General features: G+C 62.3%; 1 protein-coding gene across 5 annotated transcripts; it reads left to right on the top strand.

The window, feature by feature from the left end:
- Positions 1-527: 527 nt before the first annotated feature.
- ZBTB7A (zinc finger and BTB domain containing 7A) lies at positions 528-19,342 on the top strand. Of its 5 annotated transcripts, none has more exons than XM_049876418.1 (3): positions 528-800; positions 9,879-11,164; positions 16,203-19,342. In XM_049876418.1, exons 2-3 carry the CDS (start codon positions 9,894-9,896, stop codon positions 16,708-16,710), a joined length of 1,779 nt encoding a protein of 592 aa, XP_049732375.1. In that variant the 5' UTR covers positions 528-800; positions 9,879-9,893; the 3' UTR covers positions 16,711-19,342. The 5 variants fall into 5 exon arrangements, with proteins under 5 accessions (XP_049732375.1, XP_049732378.1, XP_049732380.1 ...); XM_049876421.1 differs by lacking the exon at positions 528-800 and adding an exon at positions 1,603-1,777; XM_049876423.1 differs by lacking the exon at positions 528-800 and adding an exon at positions 1,814-1,850.
- The last annotated feature ends 440 nt before the right edge of the window (positions 19,343-19,782 follow it).

The following is a 19,782-nucleotide window of genomic DNA, read 5'->3' as shown; positions in this document are numbered from 1 at the left end:
CCCGGCTCCGCGGTGAGGCTGGGGAAACTGAGGGCCGCCGCGCCCGCAACCCCAGCCCCCGCGGTCTGGCCCACCGCGCCCCACGCCCGCGCGCGTCCTCGCCGTGCGCACAGCCCTCCCCGCCCCCGCTGCCACCGTGCCACGCCCCGGGCGTCGGGGGCACAGCCCGCGCCCCCCCGCACCCCGCCCGCTGCAGAGGCTGGGGGCCTGTTTATCTGGAGGCCCCCACCCCCCCTCCGCCCCGGGGGGCCCGCTCCCCCCGTGCCCCGGGCAGCTCTGGGGCCAGATAAGCTGGCTACCTGGCACAGCGCCGCGGCGCGGGGCGGAGAGGTCAGAGGAGGGGGGGGCGCGCTGGGGGCGGGCCGGACCCCCCCCCGTGAACTTGACAAAACCTACTAACCGCCCGGGCTCCCCGGCGCAGCGGGCGAAGCCCCACGGGAGGGCAGAGACGTGGCAAGAGGGGACCTGCCGAGCCTGTTCCAGGCTCCAAGCCGGCCGGGGGGGCGGGCTGGGCGCGGTGGGGGGGGGGGCCGGCGGCTGCGGCACCTTTAAGACAAGGGAGGACCCCTCTTGCCCTCGGAGAAACCAGGAAGGGAGTCGCGAGCATCATACGGGGCTTTGGCTGTACTGTACAGTTACTGTAGGGGCAGTGACGCCGCCGCCGCCGCCGGAGCTAGGCGCAGCGCGAGGGGAAGCCGAGCAAGCGAGCCAGCGAGCGCCCAGACCCCGGAGGCCAGCGGCCCGGAGCCCAGTTCCCACCCCGGGCCCCGGCCCCGCGCGCCCCGGCCCGGCCCCGCGAGGTAAGTGGGCGCCTGACGCGGCCCTGGGGACCCGGTGCAGGCGGGGACGGGCCGGGGGCGCTGCGCCCACCCTGCCCTCTGCGGAGGGGAGATCCGGGGACTGTCCCCAAGTTTCCGAGGAGGGGGTGGCTGCCAGCTGCCCGGGGGCTGGAGGCGCCCCGGATCCCGGGCGCGGGGTGAGGGCGCCGCCCGGGAGGGGCGATCGGGGGCGAAGTGCATGGGCTCGTGTGCCAGCCCCCCCGCCCAGCCGGGTGCATGGCTTTTCGGGGAGCGCGGGGAGCGGGGGAGGGGAAGCGGGGCTGCATTGAGGGTGGGGGGAACCGGCGTGAGGAGAGAGGGGGGCGCGTCGCGTGCTAAGTTTGCAGCTGGGTGCGGGGGGCGCTCGCGCCCCCCGAGGGCCTATTCGGTGCTGCGTGCATACGTTGGAGTTGGCCAGGATTGAGCTCCATGGGGGATTGGGGGGGGAGGGGGCTGAAAAAACAGGGAGGGGGGCTTTGCAAAGGGGGGGGAAGGGGTGGGGTGTCCGGGTGGGCGGGCAGGGCCGCGGGGCCTTCTGGGCGTCGTAGTTCTCCGGCGTCTGCAGCTGGCAGGTGACCGGCGGCTCGGACTACAATTCCCAGGGTGAGCCGCGCCGGCGGCGCTCGGCGGCCCGCGGGCAGGGGCGGTGCGGAGGAGGGGCGGTGAGCGGCGGGCCGGCCAGCCAATGGGCGCGGGAGGCTGGCGCGGCGCGGCTCGGGGGCGGGCCCGGCCGGCATGGGGGCGGGGCCTGGAGCCGGGCTCCCCTCGCCGGGGGCCGGTGGCGGTCCCCGGCTTCCGGCTGCGCGGCCCGCGGGCCGGCCCCCTCCCCGCCTCGGGGCCCCTCCCCGCCTGGTTGTGTAACCGTCCCCAGCCCCCCTCCCCTCGGCCCCCCGCCTCGGGGGGGCCCCCGCCCGGCGCTCCCCGGGGAGGGCGGCGGCCCGGGCGGCCGCGCGACGCAGGCAAGCCCGGGGATGCGCGGCCTAGTGCAGGCCGGGCCCGGGCGTGGGGGAGGCGGGCGGACCCAGATCCGGGGTAATTTGCATCGCCCTCCCCCCAGCCCGGGTGGGGATTGGCCGCCGGCGGCGGGGGGTGGCGCGGGGCCAGGCTCACTGCCGCCTCCCGGCCCCTCGGAGGGAGCCAGCCCAGCCGCAGCCGCCGCCACCGCCGCCGCCGGGGCCGGGCCCCCTCGCCGCTGCCCCGGGAAGGAGGTAGGACCCCCCCGCGCGGGCGGCGCGGCGGGGGCCCGCGGGCCGGGCGGGGGCCGAGCGCTGCGGCCAGCGGGGGAGGGGGCCGCTTCCTGCCCCCGCCCGGCCTGACTCAGCCCGGGCTGGGGGGACCGGCCGGGTCCCTCTCCTGCCCGCGCGGCCGCCCGATCCCGGCCCCCGGGCGAGAGAAGAGAGCACCTCTCCTTCCCCGCCTGCGCCCCCAAAGCGCGTGACCCCGGCTCCTCGTGCCTGGACCCCCCCTCCCCTTGACGCCACCACCACGTGCGAAGTCGGAGCCCGGGCCGAGCAGGGGGAGAACTGGTGGGATCCGGCGCCCTCCCTGCCGCCCTGGTCCGGGACCCAGCCCCCTCCCCCAGCCCCAGGCCTAGGAGCAGGCAGGGGGCTGAGCAGCGCGGGGAGGCAGGCGGTGTACCCCAGGGCCCAGGCCTTTGCGGGGCCCAGGAAGCACTGCCCGCGCTGGCTGGCAGGCGGGAGAGCTTGGTGGGCCGCAGAGGGAGGGTGCTGTCCATCCAGGCCCGGGCACACAGTCAGCGCCCACTAAGTGTGTGGGGAATACAGTCAGGAGTTGGTGGCTCGGCCGGCGGAAGTGAGAGAGAGGGGTGCCGGCGCCCCTGCCCGGGCGGTGCCCACCTGGCTCACACACTGGTGGCCTTGGTGTTCTGCCCCCTCCCTGCCAGCTGCCTCCGGGAGCCGGAGCCGGACGCCCTCTCCGTCCGGGATTCTGTGTCACCCCCCTCCTCCCCAGCAGGGCCAGGGCGTAACCCCAGAGCGCCGCTCCAACACTGGGGGGGCTCCCCACCACCCGCTGATCACTTCCTATTGGCAGAGGGTGTCAGGGAGGGGTCTCAGGAGTCCAGGCCCCAGAACCCCCTTGGCGACTGGGGTAGGGGTGCTGGGCTGGAGCTGGCCAGGCTGTCCAGGGCTCCAGGCAGGGGGCGTTTTCCCCCAGGGGGCCCCGAAGCACACTGGGCTCGGGGCTCTGTTTACTGCCAGCCATCTCTGTGGCGACGGAGCCTGGGGGAGGAGGGGGTGGGAGCGCGAACCCTGGGCTCTGCATGGCTAATGAAGGAAAGAGGAGCCAACGGGGACACTGAAATTTTAATTCGTGGGTCACTTTGGGGGGGTATTTATTATTCAGTTCTGACTGGCTGCAAAGTGGCCAGTTAGCAGCAATGCAGGGCACCACCGTGCCCTATTCTCTGCTGGGGGAAACTGAGGCCCAGCAGGGCAGAACTCAGCCTGGACTCAGGGTGTCAGATTCCTAGGCCATGAGCAAGTCCTTGGTGGTGTTTTTTTTTTCTCTCTCTATTCCTTAAGGCTCTCTAACCTAGCACTGGGGCCAGCAGGTGGCATGGTCCCCATTGCCAGGTGGGGACACCAAGGCCTAGAGGGGAAGCAGACCGTGAACGTGGCAACCTGGGGTTTTGGAGCAACCCTCTGAGCAGGTGCTGAGCTGGGTGGGGGAGACTGAGGCCCGGAGGGAGGCAGAGAGCAGCCTGAGGTCACCTATCCGGGGCTGGGCTGGTCGACCCCTGTGGTCCTGCCTCCTGGCCCAGGACCTGGCCAAAGTCCTCCCTGGGGCGCAGGCTGGGGGCACCTGCCCAACCTGTCTTCGATCCAGCTGGAGGTCGGTGATCCAGCCTCAGTCTCAAGCACCTGCTGGCAGAGTTGAGCCTCTGGGGCTCAGAGAGGACCAGCAAGAAGCCCAAGGTCACACAGCACAGGCCCCCTTGCTCTTGCCTCCCACCCCCACATGGCGGGTACTTTTATGGGTGCCCCTCCTGAGCGGCCAGCCTGCACCTTGGCCCTCGGAGGTGGGCAGGGCTCTGGATTTTATGACCCCATTATTCCAGAGCAAACCAAGAGGGAAAGGGTCATGGTACCAGAGCTAGTGCTCCAAAGAGGAGGCCGGCTGTGGGTTCGAATGCTGGCCCAGTTGCCCTGTGACCTTGGACCAGCCCCGAGGCCAAAGGGGACGCTGAAATTTTAATTCCTGGGTGACTTTGGAGGGTATTTACTATTCACATGTACATAGCCCTCTGTAAGATGGGTTTGGTTTTTATGGTGACCCTCCCCCAGGTGGGGACTGTCTGTCCCCCTGTCGTGGAGTGGGGAGCACCAGGCTCAGCTCTGGGTACTACAGGGATTGGGTGTGGGGTCACTAGCCACCTGAGACTCACCCCCCCCAACCTGTCACCTGGTGCTCCAGGCACCCTACAGATCATAAACCGCCCTGTGACAGCCCTGGGCAGTGGGGACCAGAGGAACAGGCTTGGGTGGGGGCGAGCATGGTCCAATCCCAGCTCGGCCCTGAGTTCCGCCTGAGGTCTGCGTAGGGAGGCCACTTCCCCTCCACCAACCTCGGTTTCCCCATCAGTGCAACGTGGAGATGACCATGGGCCCAAAAATGTCATCTCAGGGATTCAGTCGGTGACTCCTTGGGAACGTTTGTTGAGCAACTACTGAGGACCCTGAGTTCACAGACTTTATCTGGACTCCAGGCTTGCCCCAAGGTCAGGCAAACTTCACCCCTTAGGAAGGCAGCTCCCCAAGGGCATGAGAGTAAGAGGGGGCCTAGGGGATTAGCCCTCCACTGACATGTACCTGGGACCTGGCGGTTACGATGGAGTATAGTTTGCTCCCCAAGAGACCAAGTTAGGGAGGATGGAGTCAAATGGCTCTGCTGTGTGACCCCAGGCAAGGCACTGCCCCTCTCTGAGCCTGTTTCTGATATGTAAAATGAGACGCTGACTACAAATCCTGCTTCCCAGCGCTTGAAGACTGGTGGGTTTAATGGTCAAGATGTGATGACCAGGCTCCCAGCCCCGCCAGGAGTGGCCCCTGCCCTGGGGCCCGAGCCTTGAGTTTCCAGCACCGAGGCGCAGAAGGTGCCCGGCCGGCGGAGAATCCCGTACCTGGGAGGAGGATGGCCAAAGGTCCAGCTCCTCCATCTGTCCCCCCAGCAGGCTGTGGCTGGCCGCTCAGTGGAAGCATCCCCACCCACGCCTTTCTGGTTTGACTGGAAAACAAGGCCTGGTCCCACCTTCCATCTGACCCGGCGCTGTGGGCACAGACCTTCACCGGGGGCTTCCCAGGCTGCAGTTTCCACCTGGTCAGGCCGGGCCGGTATGTGTGTGTGCAGGTGACAAGCCAGTGACAGGAGGAGAGCTTAGCCTGTCCCTGGCACTGGGATGAGCAGGTGTAGCCTGAGCCCAGGGCGGTGTGGACAGTGATGGAATTCTGCAGTCTGCCTTTGCTTACCCACGGTGATGGGAAGCTCATTCCTCCACCTCCATTGTGGATGGCTCTGGCTTCCTCCCAGCCCGGCCTTGGTATAGGGGCTGAACCCTGAGCGTGGGAACAGGGTGGGCCCTGGCCTCACCCATGAGCTGGGAATCAGATGGAATCTCCAGGGCCTCCTCATCCCCCCACCCACTCACACTTCCCGCTGGGCCACAGCCTTCCTGCCTCTGGCCCTTTAAGGCCTGGGCAGGAAGCCCCTCCCCATTTAGGGCAATAAATGGACACGGAAAATGGCCGAGGGCCTGTTTGCTCCATGTCTGGCCCGGAGGCCCGCGTGGGCAGGGGGCGGGCAGGCAGGCAGCTGGCAGCCACCCCGGGCAGTCGGTCAGTGCCCCCCGCCCCCCAATCGGGACACTGCATTCCTTCCCATTATAGCCGGGACCAGGCCAGGCGAGGATTGGCACCAGGTCGGGGCGGGGTAACCTGTCTGTACGAACCTTGCGACACAGTCCGCGGGCCGAGAGGGGGCTGGGGCCGACGGGCATGGGCCTGGCAGCCACACCTGCATGCCTGGCTTGCTGTGTGACCTGGGGCCCGCCACCCACCCTCTCTGGGCCCAGTTTTTCCCTCTAGACGGCTTCCCCCAGCTTCCTCCTGGGACCCTTCTGCCCACTCCCTGGGCACATAGTAGGTGGAGAGGAGGCTGGATTCTGGAATAACGTTCTAAAGGGAAGTTGGAGGGTGAACAGCCTCCTTGCACTTTTGAGGACTGCCTTTGGCACACAGTAGGCCCTCAGGCAAGGTTTGCTGAGCCCTTGTCAATGAAACTCTGATCCCAGAAAGAATGGCCCCCGGGGAAACTGAGGCACAGAGAGGCCTCACCTCTTGCCTGGGGTCATATCGCTTGGCGGTGGCGGGGCGGGGGGTGGATAGATTTGCACCTGGGCTGCCTGGCATGGCAAACAGTAGGACTTCTAGGTCTACCCCATTCTCTCCTTGGGGGGTGGGGGACCCTTAACCCCTCATTAAGCTGCGCCCCCAGGCACTCCTTCAGGAAGGTGTTGGTGGCAATTACCTGCCTCCCTGCCCCCCTTCTCCTTCCCGGGAAGTGTGGGTGGGAGGAGGCCCGGTCTCACCCCTCACCCGTTTAGGTGACCTTGAGGAGCCCCAGACTCCCTGTTCCTGCCCTAGCAACACAGCCTCCCACTTCCCTGTTCGCCCCCCTTCCTTGCACCCACCTGCAGGCTTTTGCCCCTGCTGGTTCCCATGCCAGGAGCACCTTCCTAGCTTCCTCCTGCGTGACACCTGCTGTGCCAGCCCCCCCCACCTCCCCCGTGTCCCCACAATTGAGTGGCAGGAGGTCAGGCCTGGCCACTGATCAGCTGCATGACCTTGGCCAGGCCCCCTCACTTCTCTGAGTCCCCAGTTTCTTCAGCCAGAAAAAGCTGATGGAAGGTAAACTGAGGGTGCCCAAGCAGCTCCCCACCCCAGGGAAAGGCCTAGGTTAGTTCTGGAAAGTCCCAGGACACAGAAAAGGACCCCAGAGAACTGAAAACAGGCCTGGGTCCTGTTGCCTTGGAAAACAGCAACAGCAAGTTGGCCCTAGGTTAGATAGGAGGTGGGACTGGCAGGCTGCAGAGTCCCCTGACACTGGGTGTGCCCTGGTGGGCGGGGCCAGACATGGGCTCTCTTCAGGGTGTTTCTTTAGTTTTTGGTCCACCCTGTGGTTCATCCGATGCGCCCCTACTGTGTGCCTCCATGCAGAGCACTGGGCGTAGGGGCCAAGAGAAGTCCAGGGGGAGGAGTGCGCCCCGCCTCCAGCCCAGGAGGGGCCTGCTGGGGCCTGCCCCTCTTGGGTAGCCGAGTCAGCGTTGAGCACCCCGGAAATCCCACGGAGTCGAGAGTGGGGGAGGGGCCATGATGAAAGATGAGCTGCGGGAGGGGTGGGGGCCCTGAGCTCAGGGACCCTGGGCGTTGGGGGAGAGGGCTTCCCAAAGGAGAGATTGTGCGTTCTGATTGTCGTGAACAAAACCGCCATTTATTGAGCACCTACTGTGTGCCAGGGGCCTGCCGGGCCTGTTAGGGTGAAGGGAACAGTGAGAGGCCGTACACGCAGTAGGTGCACTGGGACCTCGCCCACCGGCACACTGCCCTCCTTCTCGGGCTCTGAGGGGTTGGGCCTGGAGAAGCCTGGGTGGGGCCGGCAGGTGGCCTGTGTTCCTGGAGGGAGGTTAGGGGTCAGTTGTCTGCAGAGCCAGTTTGGTTTCCAGGGAACAGGAGGTGGTGACTCTGGGGGTGGGGGCGGGAGGTGGGGCCACCCCCATTCGGCCCCTGTGGGTCAGCCTTGCTGTGTGCCCTCAGCCAGGACAATAGCTGTCTCTGGGTTTCAGTTTGCTAATCTGTAGGTAATCTGTAAAATGGGGGCTCTTAGTGCTGTCATGGGGGCTCTCCTTGGCCTTGCCCTTTGTGGAACAGGTTACAGATGTCTGGAGAAATAGAGGACCCAGCTGGTCAGCCCCTGGAGGCCCAGGCCTGGGACTTGGTCTCGGGCTCTGGGCTGGGTTCGAGTCCCAGGCTTGTCCCATCCCTGCTGGGTGACTTCCGGCAACAGGTCCCACCCACCACCCTGAACCTAAAAATGGGCTGAGCAGACCAGTGCCTTGTGGGAAGATAGCGCTTGCTACGCGTGGCCCGGGGAAGGGGGAGGCTTAAGTATGGAGATCACCTGGACTATCCCAGGTCCCAACCTAGAGGCCCTGGGAGGTGCTCCCTAGTCACACCTGGGGACCAAGGCCTGAGGGGATCCTGGATCATGTGCAGCTGCCCTGCAGGGCCAGGGTGGCCGTCTTGGGGCGTTGGTGGCCTGGGTCAGAAGTCCCCTCCCTCCCTACAGGAGCTGAGGCAGGGCAAGGCAGTCGTATCCTGCACCCCATCTGCCCGCAGGCCGTGCAGCCCCGGGCCAGACGGCAGATGGTGGCAGGGGGTGGCAGCCGCCAAAGGGGGCTCGCCCCCCACCCTCCCTGCTCCCAGCAGCCACATCTGAGCCTCCCCCCCGCCCCACGGCAGGCTGGCGGACGCAGGGGGGAGCTGAGCAGCTGGTGCCTGGGCCCAGGCGGGAAGGAGGGCAGGCGGGGGCGGGGGGGTGGTGGAGGGGGGCTGAGGGGAGAGAGGCGTCCTGGGAAGTGTAGTGCTTCAGCCGCTGCTGTACAAAGGCCTGTGTGTCGCCTACCGCCCGCACCCTGCTGCCAGGGGGTTGGGACAGCCCAGCCAGGGCCGCAAGGGCCACCTCCTGTGTCCGCCAGACCAGCACCGGGCCGGCTGCCTATGTCTGTGGCAGAGCGAGAGGGACTGGTCAGAGCCGGGGCTGGAGAGGAGGGTCGCTCGGCCTCTGGAGGCCGAGGAGGCCCAACCCGAGTGCTGTGGCCAGCCCGCAGGAATGTGTGCTGTGCGGGGTGGCTTGGGGCAGCCAGGGGCTCCCCGGAGAGGGTGGAGGGGTGGGGACGGCAGCCAGAGGGTTGCACAAGCTCGGAGTGGGTGGATGAGTCACAGCAAGGGGAAGGCGGAAAAAAGGAGGGGGGGAGAGGGGGCAGGACGGATAGACAGGTCCCCAGGGTCCAGCCCTTCCAAAAGCCTCTGCCCATTTGACAGATGGGGAGACTGAGACCCAGAGCACACCAGGGCGCCTTGCCTGACTGAGCAGCATAGCCTGGGGAGCTGAGAGTTGGGGACAGCCCACCAGGCGGGGCCCTGGGAAGGCAGGAGATCCCCAATCCAATGCTCCTTCTGAGGGGAGCCAGCATGGGGAGGTGGTAACCTGGGTCCCTGATTTCTCACACCCAGGGCCAAGTCGTGTTCTGGGGGCTCAGTGGGGCAGGAAGCAGTTCATCCTGCAAAGTCACAGGGCCTGCCTTGACCCCAGGATGGGTCCTGGGCCCCAGCCTCACTCTTTCCTTTTGACTTGGAGCTCCAGGCCAACAGGGAGGCAGGGGACAAGGGGTTAGGCAGGATGGGTATCAGCTGAAGCTGGGCTCTGGGGTCCAAAGGCCCCAGTTTTTTTGCTGTGGGGCTGTGGGCAGGGCACCCCCCTCCCTGAGCCTTGTTCTGTCCCCTCCCCTTGACAATGGTGGTGTTTATGGAACTCTTCAGGGGTGCTGACGTGAGCGGCACACAGTAGGTGCTTTGTAAACCTTACTGCTGTGATCTCTGGGAGAAGGTGTTGGCTAAGCCTGCGCTCAGATTAACAACAACAACAACAAAAAATAACCAAGCTTGTATGTCGGGGCACATTTATTAAGGACCTACTGTGTGCTTGTAGGACGCCTCCAAGCCCACCTTGAACGGGTATTCCTCTGGGGCCTCTAGTGGCAGGGAGGGTGCCAGCGATGTTTAATTGAGTCCCCAGTGTGGGCTTTTGCCCGCACTCTGCCCCAAGGCCCGGCTCTCGCATTTGACAGACGGTCAGAGCGAAGCCCTGAGAGCAGGGCTACATCGGTGGACGACACAGAGCTGGGGAAACCGAGGCTGGGGCAGGGCGGGACGGCGGGCGGGACCCGGCCTCACCACAGTCCCCCCTTCCTCCCCGGTGTGGCAGGTCTCGGCGCGGAAGATGGCCGGCGGCGTGGACGGCCCCATCGGGATCCCGTTCCCCGACCACAGCAGCGACATCCTGAGCGGGCTGAACGAGCAGCGGACGCAGGGCCTGCTGTGCGACGTGGTGATCCTGGTGGAGGGCCGCGAGTTCCCCACGCACCGCTCGGTGCTGGCCGCCTGCAGCCAGTACTTCAAGAAGCTGTTCACGTCGGGGGCCGTGGTGGACCAGCAGAACGTGTACGAGATCGACTTCGTCAGCGCCGAGGCGCTCACCGCCCTGGTGGACTTCGCCTACACGGCCACGCTCACCGTCAGCACCGCCAACGTGGGCGACATCCTCAGCGCCGCCCGCCTGCTGGAGATCCCCGCCGTCAGCCACGTCTGCGCCGACCTGCTGGACCGGCAGATCCTGGCCGCCGAGCCGGGCGCCGCCGCCGGCCAGCTGGACCTGGTCGAGCAGATCGACCAGCGCAACCTCCTGCGCGCCAAGGAGTACCTCGAGTTCTTCCAGAGCAACCCCATCAACAGCCTGCCCCCCGCGGCCGCGGCCGCGGCGGCCGCCTTCCCCTGGTCGGCCTTCGGCGCCTCCGACGATGACCTGGACCCCACCAAGGAGGCCGTGGCGGCCGCCGTGGCTGCCGTGACCGCCGGCGACTGCAACGGCTTGGACTTCTACGGGCCGGGCCCCCCGGGGGAGCGGCCCCCCGCAGGTGAGGGCGACGAGGGTGACAGCAACCCGGGCCTGTGGCCGGAGCGGGACGAGGACACGGCGGCCAGCGCCGCCGCTGGGGGCCTGTTCCCCGCGCCGGCCGCCACCCAGAACGGCCACTACGGCCGGGCCGGGGAGGAGGAGGCGGCCTCGCTGTCGGAGGCGGCCCCGGAGCCGGGCGACTCCCCGGGCTTCCACTCGGGCGCCGCCGAGGGCGAGGACGGGGACGGGCCGGACGTGGACGGGCTGGCGGCCAGCACGCTGCTGCAGCAGGTGATGTCGTCGGTGGGCCGGGCGGGGGCGGCGGCGGCGGGGGCCGCGGACAGCGACGAGGAGTCGAGGGCGGAGGACAAGGGCGTCATGGACTACTACCTGAAGTACTTCAGCGGCGCCCACGACGGTGACGTCTACCCGGCCTGGTCGCAGAAGGTGGAGAAGAAGATCCGGGCCAAGGCCTTCCAGAAGTGCCCCATCTGCGAGAAGGTCATCCAGGGCGCCGGCAAGCTGCCGCGGCACATCCGGACCCACACGGGCGAGAAGCCCTACGAGTGCAACATTTGCAAGGTCCGCTTCACCAGGTGAGTGGGGCGCCGACGGGGGCGGGGCTGGGGGTGGGTGGGTGTGGCTGAGGGTGGAGGCGGGGCCGGAGCTGGCCCGGGACCCGGCTGAGGATGGGGTGGGTGGAGCCACTGCTTGGTGGGTGGGACTGAGCGTTGAGTGGGCGGGACCGGGGGCGGCCCAGCTTTCAGGGTCCCTGGCCCAAATTCCTAGCCACACCTGAACCTCCTGCCTTCCCTAACGCTGACCTGGATCGTCCCTTTCCAGGCATCTCCCAGGTGCCCCTCGAGAATGAGCTAGACGGTCCCCTGCCCTGGTGACGTTCTGGTGGGGGGTAAAGTGCAGAAGCCAAGCCGGGTGCCCGCCGTACACCCAAAGCGTGTCCCAGACCAGTTGGCGCTGAGTTGATTTGGACTCACGGAGTCCCTGGGTGGTTCTAAGGGTAGACGCGCTTGACTGCTAATTGAAAGCTTGGAGGTTTGAGTCCACCCAGAGGCACCTCGGAAGAAACGTCAGCCATTGAAAACCCTATGGAGCACACTTGGGCTGGGACACAGTTGAGGTTGCCGTGAGTTAGGGTTGACTCAGTGGCAATTGATTTTGAGCCCGCTTAGGTCCTACCCCAGGAGCTCTGGTGGCACAGTGGTTAGGAGCTATGAGGGCAGCTAACCAAAAGGTTGGCAGTTTGAATCCACCAGCCCCTCCTTGGAAACCACATGGGGCAGCTCTACTCTGTCTTATAGGGTCACTATGAGTCAAAATCAACTGGATGGCAGCAGGTTTGGTTTTCTGTGGTTTAATGTCCTGCCCCAGGAATTTGCTTCATTCAGCCAATGTTTGTTGAGTGCCGACTGTGTCGTGCCCTGTTGTAGGTGCTGGGGATGCGGCAGGGACTGAGACAGGCCCAAACCTCTGCCTTTGCAGGTCTGACGTTCCAGGTGCTGGGCGGTAGACTGTACACAAAATAAATACGTGGAGTTTCTGATACCAGTTGGCAGAAAGTACCAGGAGAGAAATGGAGCAGGAACACAGTTGGGGTGGGGCTGCAGGTGCTAAAGGAGGCCACACTAGGGTGGTGGTGTCCGAACTGAGACCTGAGCAAGAGACGGGGCAGCCGGGGGGAGATGTAGGGAAGGGCGTTCCAGGAAGAGGGAATGGCGTGTGCAAAGGCCCTGTGGCAGAGTCAGATTGGGGGAGCATAGAGGGAGGAGGGCAGAGGGAGCAGCCCATGCAAAGGCCCCGTGGCAGAGTCGGCTCAGGGGAGCGTGAAGGGAGGAGGACCCAGGAGCCACAGGGCTGGTGGGGAAAGGAGGTCCTGGGCCAGGTGGAGTTTGAGGTCAAGAGGGAGGAGTTTGTAATTCAGTCATTAGAGTTCAGAGATGGCTACTGGGCCATGTAGACCCAGGGCGGGCTGGCCCGGTGGGGGTGGGGGGCTGGCACGCAGGGGCCTGGCCAGGCTGGGTGACTCAGCATCACCCTGCCCCCCGCCCTGGGGTTCCCCCAGCCACACCCGCCCAAGCTGAAGAAAGAGGCCATTGTCCTAGCTTCCCAGCCCCACCCCGTGGGGACAGGAACTGGGGGCTGACCCCCTCTCCAGCCCCTTAGTCCCCTCCCCAGGCAGGCCAGGAGAGAGGGTGTGGCTTGGACTCCCAGGCCAGGAGTGCCAGACGGGGTCGAAGGGTACCAACTGAGAGGCAGCCAGTCAAGTTGGCAGAATTGGGGTGACAGTGAACTTGGAGAGTCCTGAGGTGGCTGTGGGTCATGCCCTTGGGGTCTCTGGGCCTAGGAGGAGTGGCCAGACCAGGGCGGTTGGTCGAGGCCCAGAAGGCCAAGGCCTTCAGAGGTGACCAGACTTAAGCAAAGGTTGGAAGGTGGGACCAGCCCAGGAGTGGAGCCTGACTCCGCCCTACCTTACTCAGGCCCGGGGCCTCCTGACCACAGGCCTGGAGCTCCGTTTCACTCTGAGTTACCGTGCTCTTGGCCACCCCCACTCCCGACCCGGGGACAATCCCATTTGGCAATTGGGGAAACTGAGGCCCAGTGAGGGACAGGCACTCGGCCAGGCCTCTTCCCCCACGCATCCGCTTGGTTCCTCTTGGCCCCCCACCCAGGGCCCCAGCCCCCACCTTCCCTCCAGGCTCCAGAGCCAGGGGCCCCTCTGAGTCACACCGGAGCGTTGAGTAAGCGGGGCCTGTGGCGGCCGGGGCTATAATTACCCAGCCGGGGCTCGGGGTGACGAAACTGGGGCTGCCTCCGCCCCCAGCCCGCCTTGGCTCTGCCCCCAGCCTGCTGTGCACCTCTGAGCAAGTCACTTCCCCTCTCTGAGCCTGGCAGCTGCAGGAGCCAAAAGCCCACAGGCTGGTAACAGACTTGGCTAGGCCAGGGAGTAGTGAGTTCCTCACAGGCTGAGTTCTGTCGGCTTACGTGGGGGTGACAAGGCAGAGAGCAGGGCTGGGTTTTGTTTGCTAAGGGTCTCTACAGTCAGGCCTAGCAGCCTGGCCTTGAACCCAAGGGCTTTTGAGAGCCATGGATGGGTTACAGCAAGGAGGGACACTGGCTCTCTGAGTTCTCTGTGGTCAGGGCTGTACCCGACAGAAGGACTGGACCTGGAGAAACTCAAAGGGGGAGCCAGGTCTTTGGGGTTTGGAAAAGGCTTCCTGGAGGAGGGAAGGGCATTTGAGTTGGGGCTTTAAAGGATGAGTAGGAGTTTCTTAGTGTGAGCATTGAAGAAGCTCTCAGTCTGGCGGGTATGAAAAGGAAGAGACCCAGAGCGTCTGAGGGTACAAGAGGCAGCAGAAAGGAGCTGGTGAGAAGCTGCCCTGGGCTTCAAAGACCCTGGTCCCACCCCTGCCCTGACGATTCGGGACAGGAACCCACCCCCATGAATATGGGCTGGTGCTGTGCAACAGAAATATTATGCGGGCCACATAACATAATTTTTAATATTTTGGTGGCCACGTTAAAAAAAAAAAAGGAAACAGGTGAAGTTAATTTTAGCCATATATTTTTATATAATGCAATAGATCCAATTATCATCATTTTGGCATGTAAGCAGCATGCAGGGTTCTGAGTTTGTTTTATATTACCCGTCCCAGGATCTCAGTGCCTTTCGCACTTCCAGCATATCTCCCTTTGGACCAGCCATATCTCAAGGGCATGGGAGCTGCAAGTGGCCAGTGGCGGCCGTACTGGACAGCGCAGCACCTGGGGGTGAGGGAACTCAGGGCAGCCGGGGGGAGGGCCTCTCTGAGAAGGTAACATTTGAGCCTAAATACATTAGTGAAGATCTGGGAGGAAAAAGCATTCCAGTCAGCGGGGACAGCGCATGCAAAGGCCCTGGGGTAGGTTCATGTTTGGTGTGTACGGGGTGACAGCCAGGAAACCAGTTTGGCACAGGGGAATGACGCAGAGGTGAGGGAACAGTTGGGGGACTCAGTTACTAGGATGGCCAACTGTCCCCTTTTGCCCGAGACTGACGGGTTTCCTGGGACAGGGGACTTTCAGGGCTAAAGCTGGGAAAGTTCTGGGTAAATGGGGACTGTTGGTCACTATCGGTCACCAAACACAACACTTGCCGGCTCCCAGAGGGAAGGGATGATTGCTTGTTGTGTTCCCTTCGGTATTTTCAGCACCTGGAACAGGGCCCAAGTCGATTGCCTTTGAGTTGATTCTGAGTCATAGCAACCCTATAGGACACAGTAGAACTGCCCCAGAGGGTTTGCGAGGAGCTGCTGGTGGATTCAACCTGCAGACCTTTTGGTTAGCAGCTGAGTTCCAAACCACTACGCCACCAGGGTTTCTAGTATTCAGCAGACACTCAATAAATGCCCATGGTGTGAGTAAATGCAGTGGCCAATTGTTGGCCTCATTTCACCCCTCCTGGGGCAGAATTGCTAACAGAACTTAGGCAGCGGCGGGAAACCTGTTGCCATCTCCTTCCATGGATAAGGAGTCCCTGGGTGGTGCAAACAGTTAAGCACTCAGCTGCTAACTGAAAGGGTGGTTCGAGTCCATCCAGACGTGCTGTAGAAGAAAGGCCTGGCAATTCTGGCACTCCACTTCTAAAAACTCAGCCATTGAAAACCCTATGGGGCACAGGTCTACTCTGGCATGCATGAGGGCGACATGAGCTGGACATGACTTGATGGCAACTGGTTGCTTGGTTGTTCTATGGATAAGAAAAGTGAGGCTCAGAGAGGTCATCCATTTGTCCAGGGCCACACAGTGAGCCAGGTCTAAGGCCCATTCAAGACTTCCTGCGGGCCCTCAGCGCTGCCACCAGACTGTTAAACCGCCCCTACTTGTCCCCGTTTGCCCAGAACTTTCTCAGCTTGAGCGCTGAATGCCCTGCCTCCCAGAAAACCCATCAGTCACCCTCTTCTTACCCTAAAATAATCCTAGAAGTCTTTGTATGGCACAAACGATTAAGCACTCAACTACTAGCCAAAAGGTTGGTGGTTCAAACCCACCCAGAGGTGCCTCAGAAGACAGACCTGGCAATCTGCTCCCGTAGAGACTGCAGCCTAGAAAACGCTATAGAGCAGTTGTACCCTGTCACATGGGGTCAGTGTGAGTCAGAATCAAATTGACAACACCTAACAACAATCTTTAATTGACATTGTTGTTAAACAACTTTTGGGGCTCTGGTTGCACAATGGTTACGTGATAAGGCTGCTAACCAAAAAGGGTCGGCAGTTCAAATCCACCAGGCGCTCCTTGGAAACCCTATGGGGCAGTTCTACTCTGTCCTATAGGGTCGCTATGGGTTGGAATTGAGGGCTACGCTGTTTTTTTTTTCCTTTTTATTTTTTAACAACAACCTTTAGGGGAACGGATCACCAGGTCTTCTGCAGAAACGCTGGGTGGGTTTGAACTGCCAGCCTTTCGGTTAGCAGCTGGGTGCTTAACCACTGCTCCACCAGGGCTCCTTTCCTGCCTCCTCCCTACCCGGAAGCAATTCCCAAGGGTTTTCTGCAGTTGCTCCGGGAACGGTGATTTTGCCCCTGGGGCGTGTCCCCCGCAGGCCCGCTGACCGCCCCTCCCCCGCCCCGCCCGCAGGCAGGACAAGCTCAAGGTGCACATGCGGAAGCACACAGGCGAGAAGCCCTACCTGTGCCAGCAGTGCGGCGCGGCCTTCGCCCACAACTACGACCTGAAGAACCACATGCGCGTGCACACGGGCCTGCGCCCCTACCAGTGCGACAGCTGCTGCAAGACCTTCGTGCGCTCCGACCACCTGCACAGACACCTCAAGAAGGACGGCTGCAACGGGGTGCCCTCACGCCGCGGCCGCAAGCCCCGTGTGCGGGGCGGGGGGCTGGGAGCGGGCGGCGGGCCTGACCCGGCCACCACGGGGGGCCCCGCGCCGCCCGGCACCCCCGCGCCGCCCGGCTCCCCCGACGCCAGGCGCAACGGCCAGGAGAAGCACTTTAAGGACGAGGAGGAGGACGAGGACGAGGTGGGCCCCGATGGCTTGGGCCAGTTGAATGTAGCAGGTCCCGGCGGCGGTGGAGGCGGCAGCGGTGGGGGAGCCGCTGACGGTAACTTCACGGCCGGACTCGCCTAAAAACCAAAAACAAAAAAAGAGAAACCAGAAACCCGAGAGAGAGAAAAAAAAAATCACCAACCACCCCCCCGAAAAACACAAAAAAAGAAAATCTATATACAGATATCTATATCTATATATATATATACAGATATATATATATGAAGCCTCACAGATTTTAGGATAGTGCTTTTCTTAGATTTTTCTCCTTCCTGATGTTTTCTCCTTAAACAGGGACCCTCTCGCTCCTGGTCCCCTCCTGCCACCCTGTTGCTGGGTTTCGGGGCCTGGTTTGGGGGTGTTATGGGACGTGACACAAGGGTTTCCAGCCCCGCAGGCACCCGGCCTGGGGCCTGGGTCCCCATCTGTGGCCTGCCCCATCCCGGGCCCTGGGCTGGGGTGAGGGTGGGCCCCATGGGGGGCCTGAGATTGGGGTGAGCTCTTCTTTTCCTCCGCTCGCTGGTTTCTATGAGTCTTTTAGACAAGACCTTAAAAATGCTTTCTGTCCGCTGTGAGTGGACGTTAAAATGGCCCCCGTCCCCGACCCCCCACCCTCCTTCCTCAGGGCACTTATTAAGGGGGGGGTCTCCCCCCGCGATCTCCCGAACGGCCTCCCCACTTCCCCATCCTGCCTCTGGCTCCCCATTCCCCAGATCTCCCAACCACCGAGACACAAATCTATTTATTTCCCAGCTTGGAAAAAAGGGGATAAGACTGGGGTGGGGGGGCCGCCAGGATGGCTCCCCCAGGGATCCTGCCGCCTCCATTCACGGCACTTACAACCCGGCAGGACCCCTGGAGACCAGCCCCCCCGGGGCGGCACCTCCAACCCAGTTCACCTGGGTCCCCCCTCAACGAGACGTTTGAAAATTCAACACTTAGGTCTTCTCCCTATCCCGTAGCCCTCTCCCGATTTTTAAAAGCACTTTTTAGATTTTTTTCTTTTCCTCCTTAAAAATGAAATTTATATATAGATATATATATATATAATATACTTTTCCTCAGAGGAGCAGACAGCAGGGTGGGGTGAGTGTAGCTGAGCGGAGGGAACCTACCTAGGGTCTCGGATATGGCAGGAATGGGCCACGGGAGAGGACGGGAGAAGAGTCTAGAAGTTCCAATGCCACAAAAGCAATAAAAAACAAGATTTTATAAAATGAAAGGAAAAAAAAAACAAAAAAAAAGACAACCAACCACATTTGAAGTCTTGGCACTTTGTCACAGAACGGGTACTACTACACTTTATCTTAATTCTTAATTTAAAAACATGTTTACAAGTTGCAACCAACTTATATGAAAAGTTGAAAAGACAAAAAAAAAAAAAAGAGTGAGAGAGAGAGCGAGCAAAAGAAATTCCTAAAAGTCGATTTATTTTTGTACAAAATAATAAAAAAAAAACCCACCACAAACGTAGAATCCACTTCTGTTCCCCAAGGCAAGGGGCGGGGGTCAGGTAGGCTTTGGGAAGGGCCCGGAAAAATCTTCTGAGGTATTTGTATTTCACCGTGGAAGCTTGCATTTAAGGCAGGACTGTGGGGTTTTTGTGTTTGTTCTGTGTTCTCCCCGCTCTCCCATTCTGTTCCCGCCCCCCCCCCCCCGCTTTTCTTTTTTTTTTTGTTCCCTCCTGACGTGGAGCGGTCTCATCCCGTTAGCCATACCAGTGGCCATCTATGTCGATAGGGATCCTCCTTACTTAATTCCCTAGCTCAGGGATGGGCCCGAGAGAGGGCTGGCCTTCCAACCAGCCAGAGCAATCTAATCCGCACCCACCCTTCGCCCTCTATCCTCCCTGCTCCTCCTTCCTCTTGCCCACTATTGGGCTTTCTTCCAACATGGCTGCCCTTTCATGTGGCCACCAAGGAGCTGCCATCTTGGATGCGCCATTCCCATTGAGGTGGGCCACAGAGGGAGCCCCATCTCCAGGGCCTTACACCCCCCCCACTCCAGCACCCCTCTTTTTACTCAAAGGCACTGACTGTACTCTGGGGGCTGGTACCTGCCTCCCCCCAACCTCTGGCTCCCAAAAGGCCCGGCATTGACCGAGCCTCAGGCCACGGACAGGGGCCAGGGTTGGGGAGGTGATGTTTCCAGAAGCCAGGGCGCCCTCACCCCGTCTCCCTCTTGCATATGCAAATCCTAACTTGGGACCCTGTAAATAGACACTCTGCTAAACTGAGACATTCTTGTCAAAACCCAAAGGGGGGTGTCTCTGCTCCCCGCCTCAGCCGCCGGCCCGTCTCCCTGTACCCAGTGCGTTGTCTCCGTCTATTTTTTTTTTTTTTCTTTTTTTAAAGGGAAGCTTTTTAAGAAGGCAATTTTCATCACCGTTTCTACAGAATAGTTTTCTTTCCATCTCCTGAGCCCATCAGCCCCCCCCCGCCCCAAATGTCTCAGGATCCCCCCTCTGGGTCCAGGGGAGGGGGCAGGCCCAGGGCCGGGTGGTGGAGGGCTGCTGTGTTCACACCTGAAAGTCTTGGGGCGAGCTATTTTGGAGAACCATCTCTGGAGGCTGAACAGGGAGCCCAGTGCTCGGGCCGGAGGCTGGGCCGAGACCCCCTCGCCGCCTCCCCCCAACTCCCAGAGAGGTTCCCTGAGGGGAGAGCCCTCTTCCCCCTCCCACGCACCCCTTCGCAATAAAACCAATTGAAAATCACAGATGTCGTCCTGGCCAGTGGGGGCGACCGGACTTGGGGGATGGAGCCCTCTGGGACTGTGGTAGAAACCAGGGCCACAACCTCCCAGGCAACACTTTAACACAAACCTCCTCGGGAATTGCACTAAACCCTTGCCCCCAGCTCCGCGCTCGCTTCCGCCAGTCCCAACCCCACTCTGCCTTAACCTCTCTCCTGCGGGCTGTCCGAGAGGCTGCAGCCTCTGCATGGGCCCAGAGCCGGGACCCCCTGCCCTCCCGCCTCACCCCCCGCCCCAACTCCGCGCAATCACATACTGTATATAGATGTGGATCGATTTTATTTTTATTCTTTAAATTAAGGTCGTGATAAAGTGTTGCCAAAGATACTGCTGAATTCTCGCGTTTCAGGAAACAAACAAACAAAAAAAAAAAAACGGAGGAGGGACGGGCTGACTCGTCAG

This window comes from Elephas maximus, chromosome 3 (genome assembly GCF_024166365.1).
Source record: "Elephas maximus indicus isolate mEleMax1 chromosome 3, mEleMax1 primary haplotype, whole genome shotgun sequence".
NCBI classification, from domain to species: Eukaryota; Metazoa; Chordata; class Mammalia; order Proboscidea; family Elephantidae; genus Elephas; species Elephas maximus.
This window is presented reverse-complemented; position numbering and strand designations above follow the sequence as displayed.

Excerpts from the sequence above, each read along its gene's own strand:
- ZBTB7A (XM_049876418.1), top strand. The coding sequence starts at position 9,894 with ATGGCCGGCGGCGTGGACGGCCCCATCGGGATCCCGTTCCCCGACCAC. Across the intron at positions 11,165-16,202 it reads TGCAAGGTCCGCTTCACCAG|GCAGGACAAGCTCAAGGTGC; the intron begins GTGAGTGGGGCG and ends CCCCGCCCGCAG.